General features: G+C 41.0%; 1 protein-coding gene across 1 annotated transcript in view; it reads right to left on the bottom strand.

The window, feature by feature from the left end:
* Positions 1–360: 360 nt before the first annotated feature.
* GLS (glutaminase) overlaps positions 361–6,341 on the bottom strand; it is a 59,770-nt gene continuing 53,789 nt past the window's right edge. Inside the window, exons 15-18 of the mRNA XM_071434524.1 lie at positions 5,183–5,244; positions 4,168–4,244; positions 3,953–4,016; positions 361–3,595 (exon numbers count right to left, since the gene is read on the bottom strand). Coding sequence (XP_071290625.1) covers positions 3,439–3,595; positions 3,953–4,016; positions 4,168–4,244; positions 5,183–5,244 — 360 coding nt within the window. The 3' untranslated portion in view covers positions 361–3,438. The remainder of the gene's footprint in view (positions 3,596–3,952; positions 4,017–4,167; positions 4,245–5,182; positions 5,245–6,341) is intronic.

Below are 6,341 nucleotides of genomic sequence, written 5' to 3'. Positions count from 1 at the left end.
GTCAGGCTTTTATATGAACTGTACAGCCGGAGGAATAATAAAGGAAACTGTTGGTGTGAAGAAGGACAAGAGAGTGAGTCAAGAGAAAGCTTGACCTGTTCAGAGTACCTGGCCAGAATTCCACCATTAACAAAAAGCAACCACCAGTGAAAGGACACAGCTCTGGAAATGTAGGTTTCCAAATAAACACCAAAAAAATCAGGAAAACGCAACATGACAGAAATTCATTCTGATTTCCTGTATGCTTTGCACAATGGAAATGACCAGAGAAGGTTTTCCAGGACAGCCTTCCCACACCTGAGGACTTATTTCAATGGCACTCCCACAGATAACCAATAAAACCCACCAGCACCGCCATCATCTTGGTATTTCCATTTATTATGCTGTAAAAAGCAACACTATCTGGATTTTATTTCTTAAAATAAATAACTTTCATTTTCAGAACCAGTACAGCTCAAGTTTAGATTCATTCATGGGAAACTGCTAGAAATACATTCATCACTGTCTAGTCCCCACAATACAGAATCTAAAAGTCAAGATCAGCCCAGTCAGTTACAATGACCAGAAGTACACTGCCAGTAAGTATAGTCACGGATAGTCCAGCTCTGAAGCAAAAAATCTGGTACAATACAGTTTGTTCACAAAGGCTAATTAATGCTAAGACTAGCACAATATTTCTGAGTACAAAGCATTAAGTTAGCTGAACGATTTTAGGTTGTGATACAGAAGAAACATATATGACATAAAAACAAAGGAGTGGGGGGAATCTTCTTTGGAGCATAAGGAAGTCAGCGTTGGATAAGATAACCAAAAGCTATTTACTGGAAAATCTACATGTCAGTGTCATGAATGATAAACAGCCAAACCAATGTAGTACTGCATATATTTATATTTATAAAGAACGCCATGTCTAAGCAGCTGCATCGCTGAATTGGACATTACAAAATAATCCATCTTCTCACAATGAGAAAATACTAAAACTAACCAGCAAAAATGCACTGAAGCTAGGACTGGCTAAAAGCACTCGGTATGAAAGCATTAAGTTTAGGGACAGCCATGATCTTCAATGTTAGCTCAGTTACAATCCTTTTGGTTTTGGTTTGTTTATATCATGTGTACTATATAATAATATACCTATGTTTAAAATGCCAGTTTGAACAACACAATGTCAGTTAAATAAAGCTACATCAGGTATTTTTCTGAGAAGCTACAGAATGTGTTCTAAGAGGGGCAAAATAGGGAGGATTAGCACTGAAATCCATAATTTTGAACTAGGATCCATCTGAAAATATTCCTTTACACTGAAGCTCATAATTTTGTTGCCTTGTGCTACCCAGTGATGTGGCTCAACCAAGAGCCAGAGGCCATTTCATTTCGTTCTTGTTTACAACAGGGGTGGCCATGACACAGGATGTGAAGAGAGTGGGTTAAAAGCCTTCAGAAAAATAGCTGATCTTCAGAAGAACAAAGAAAAAAAAAAAGAACAAGAAAAAAAAAAAACCAAAAACCAAACCAAACCAGCTCAAGAAGAGGAGGATTCTTAAGAAAAAGTGTTTGATAACCATGCCAGCCAGCTTCGAGATGCTGTTTGAGGGCTTTAGACTTTCAGACTCTTTCATGATGAAGACAGTCACTGCTTGTGATGAGTACCAAGCACTTTTCCATGTGGCTTGTCCTCCCTGCAGGGAGGCAGTATGGCATTTTGACAAGAGACTGTACAGGAACTTGAAAGGATTTATTCTCAACTATACTGACCTGCTGGGTCGCTCTGGAGAAGTTACTTCTCTCCAAGCCTTAGTGTCCTCATTGCTAAAGGAGGGTAATGTGGTTCAGATCATCTTTATAAAGTGCTTGGGCATTCTAGGAAGAATTTGGGCATGATTTCAGGAGATTTTGGTGCCAAAACACAGAAAATTTGACCTCTGAGATCTACTAATGACTTGTATGCTACGTGCTAGGATAAAAACCACCATATACACAATTCTCAAGCACAATCTCCTTTTCCATGTGCTAAATGATTCCTGCCTAAAACTCTTGTGCTAAGATCCTTGCCTACGTCCAACAACTGTAGTGTGTTGTGAGTATCTGAAGTGACTGCCCACTTCTGAGGCTTTGTGCCACACTACTGGCAGAAGCAATTGTACAAGGGACAGGGAGCTGTGGCAATATTGGACTCTTGTGAACTACAAATACCTGCACCTACATTTTCCACAACAGGGCACGTGCCACGCTGGCTTCAGTGGCAAGACAATGAATGCCACCATTCACCACAAAAGGCATTTACTCAGTTGTGCTCCTGGTGCTGAACTCCTGTCCTACACCAGGGGAATCCCAGTGATGCAATATCCTGCTCCCTGGTTGATGGCAGTGCAAGAAGAGAACATAACCCAAAACCTGGCTTATCTCCTGCTCTGCTCCTGTTCTGATTGGCTCTATGCTCCTTAAAGCTGTTTCACTCCATCCGTGCTCCTTGCCACAAGCCTCAATGAGCTCAGATTGTATTTGGTTTGGTTCTTTGCCTTTCAAGCACTTCCATTGCCCTGGCTGGCTCCTGGTGCAGCCACCAGGAGGGAGCAGCCCCTGCCAGCCCCCCCAGGGGTAGTGCAAATACACCTGCAAGGAACACCTGCATGGAGTGGAAGCACCCACATTCCCTGGCCACAGGGAAGCACTTTAGCAGCTGAACGTGGAGAGAGAGGAGGGAGGCAAGACAAAGGGAACTGAGAGAAACGCTCCCAAGACACAAATCCCACTACACACCGCAGCTACACGTCACACTCCCCTACACCATTTGGTCAAACAAACCTTAAAACACGTTCCCTGACAAGACTATCTCTAAGAACAAGCCTAGACCATTGACAAGTGTCACCTATATACTCTGTGATATTTATATTATGTAAACAAGGTTGTGTGGAATTCTTTTTTTCTATTTTTTCCCAAAGATAAGTGCAGATCCTTACTTAACACACCCAGCCTACATCTACATCAGCATCCTCAGCTTTCAAAAAACCTCACTGACGCTCATACCTGACAGTACTCTGGCTCATCCTGGCCATACTGGAAACAGAGGGCTAAAGAAACAAAAATTCAGCAGAAAAGTTCCTGACCACAGACTAGAGTTCACATAGAACACAAAAATAAATTAAGTAGTGCACAGTAAAGCCAACAACAGCTAAATATTTTTATACATCAATTATATGCAGCATGAGGTAATATTGCTCACATTATGGAGGGAGATTCTTAGTTGGTTTTGTTTCTTTTGAAGAGATTGGATTTGTCCTGTGCGTATAGAAACTCCTGTAACGTAACACTGAAGTAACAGAGACTTCTGTAAAATATATACCACTATCAGATAGAAACACACACGCTCTTCATTACTTATGCATACCACAATTAAATAGGTAAGTGATTTGATTCTTAGGATCTAGCTGAAGATGATTATAGCAAGCCATCCAGATTTTTATGAACCGTTCGGTTCTCTTTCCCATCGTTGTTATCCTCTGATGGCGTGTATTGGGTCTGATACTCTTGAAGAATTTTAAAAACATCATGGTGTCCAAAATGTAAAGCTTCATCCATAGGAGTGTTGTTCCACCTACAAAAAGCAGCACAGAATTTTTAAGATCAGCATGTTAAGCGCAGAGCCAAAAAGCACCACAAATCAAGTTCTTTACATTCTGCACTAATGGCTTAGCACACAGACCCCATTCAGTTCAGTAACTGTGGAACTTCATTAAGCTGAGCATAACCTTTGAAATAATGGGTTTAGTGGCTCATTTTTCATTCCTGCTCAGTCTGCAGAACCTACAGAGAACCAGCAGGATCCCATTCCCCCGCTTCAGTGGCCTGGCTCAACACATTCCACTCTTATTTGACAGGCACATCTCCTCACAGACACTAGGGAAGTGGTAGTGGAGCATCTTCTCTCCAAACCAGCAATAAAACCACTCACCTGTCTTTGGGGAAAGGATTCACTTTGCATGCTTCCAGCAGAAACTTAACAACATCCACATGTCCTACAGGAAAAGCAGCTTTGTGAGGGTGTGTACTTCTATATACCCATTTATGTACAGACAACAGCAGCTATGCACAGAGACAGCAAGGATGTGCTAAAGCACACAGACAGACAGACAGACAGACAGCAAATGCTGTGTGAGGAGACAGTACCTTCTGCAGCTGCCACATGCAGGGCTGTCCGTGAGTCGTAGTCTCTTTGCTCCATATCCATTCCTGACAGAGCAAACCTTAAAAACAAAATAAAATACAATAAAAGAGATTGCAGAGGCAAGTCTTAGGTAACTTGAAGCACATTACAAAACACCACCCTGCCACAAGAGGATGCAAGCAGCACCACGAGCACATCGTATCTTGGCTGATAATGAAAGGGGCTTGGCTTTGAAAACCAGCTTTGTGCCTTAAATTCCTTTCTGTTCTTTAGGTGTCACAAATAAAAATAAAACATCTTTGCAGAAAACATAACAGTCAACATGCCTGATCTAAAATGGTCCATGGACAAGCTAAGCCACATAAAGCAGAGTAAATTTATACCAGGTGAGAAAATCCCAGGAAGTCTCTCAAGTCTGAAAATCCTGAGCAGCATTAAGGGATTGGGAGGGTTCTTGCTTCACACTATGATTCCTTGGGACAGCAGAGTTAAACTACACACCATAGATTTTCCCACCCACTAATTATATTTAGATCTATTCTAGCCAAATTAATGCTTATTTAGTCTGCTACCATTATTACCTTAAATTTTGCCAGATTCTCTTCCAGATTTCAAAAGCAAAGCTAGATGTCCTAACCAGTCCAGTAACAATGTGCATTTTCCAACCTGAATTTTTGTGGCACTTTCAGAATTGAATATTAAAGCAGGTAGAGTATAGACAGGATTTTCTGCCATTGCTATTAAAAAATGGTTAAAGAAATTTTTTTACCGTGATCCAAAGAAATGGAACACAGTGAGATTCAGGATAGTGTGAGGGTACCTTTCTGATAGTTAGATTTGGGTCTTTTGGTTGGGTTTTGGGTGAACATATTCAATCTCTCATGCAAACTCAATGTCCCCAAACGAGACACAGTGCATGTGCATGTTCCTAAATAAATAACAACAAATAAATAACAACAGCAGGAACAAAACAAGCAGCATTCCCACTCCTATTCCCAAACCCCCACTGGTTTTTACCTCCGGAGTGCAGACACGTCCCCTGTGTAGGCAGCAAACAGCAGATTTATCACAGACTTCACCTACAAAGAGAGATTAAGTTCCAGTTTACTGATCTTCTTCCCTCAAGAAGAAAACCCAGTGGGGCCAGTTGGTCCAGTGCTTATGAACTTGTGAATTGTATCCCCTTGCCTGACCACATTCTGCAGCACAGCCTGCTTTGCTACCAGTACTGCAAGGTCTATCTTTCCAAGGCTGAAGTCCTTAAGGACAGTAAAAGAACTAAAACCAATGAATTTCTGCTCTGTTGTGGTAAAAAAACAATGAGCCTTGTTCTATGGGCAGAGTGTGTTTCTCTCTTCAGTTGCCCAATGACACCAAGTATTGAATTGCACAGGCAGCATTGCTGCACAATTTATAAAACCATGAACTCCTCAAAAAGGCAAATTCACTCTGGAAAAGTAGGATTATTTTTGTTATTAACTGCAAAGATTCGTAATGCCAGGAGAAATCTATGTCAGCAGACATAAATTTATTTAAATGTTACCCTTTTTTCTGTGTATACAGATTATCCTTGCATACATCTAATGTACACACTTTTGCTCAAAAAAAAAACCAACAACATTTAAGCAGTTCTGTTACATAACAAGCAAGGTTTCCAGGCAGATAAAGTTGGATCTTTTTAGATAAATATGGGCTTAAAGCATGACACAGGTAAAGTCTCTGCTAAGTAGTGCTTTTTCTCAGCTGTATTAATTATTCTAGTAAGAAATTATACTGTCAGGGTACACCAACCTTGTCCCATGCATATTTTTAATACATCCTGGCTATAACAACTCTGCAGGTTTTAACAAGCGCCAAAAATGACACGCTGGATGCTTTTAAGTATCCACATCAGCTTCTTCCATAAACTGACATAGCCACTTCTAGGCACCATTTCCCAGTAATTTCCAGTAAACTTTCTAAATGCTGCTTTGCTTTTTGAGTCTATGAAGCTCTGTCGCTGCCACCAGCCAAGTAACAGAGAGAAAAGAGGGAGTTGATGCTGCACTGACCTTCTACAACAAGGAGGAAAAACAAACAAAAGAGAAATCCCCACCCACAAGCAAGTCTCCCACAGATTTCTGCAAGAACACTGGCGTATTTTCACAGGGCCACAGAGTAGCCAACATCTGTGCCT

Source organism: Agelaius tricolor, unplaced genomic scaffold, assembly GCF_023055355.1.
Source record: "Agelaius tricolor isolate 1412-34295 unplaced genomic scaffold, bAgeTri1.0.p SCAF_10, whole genome shotgun sequence".
Classification (NCBI taxonomy): Eukaryota; Metazoa; Chordata; class Aves; order Passeriformes; family Icteridae; genus Agelaius; species Agelaius tricolor.
Note: the sequence above shows the minus strand (reverse complement) of the source record. Positions and strands in the feature narration are given on the sequence as shown.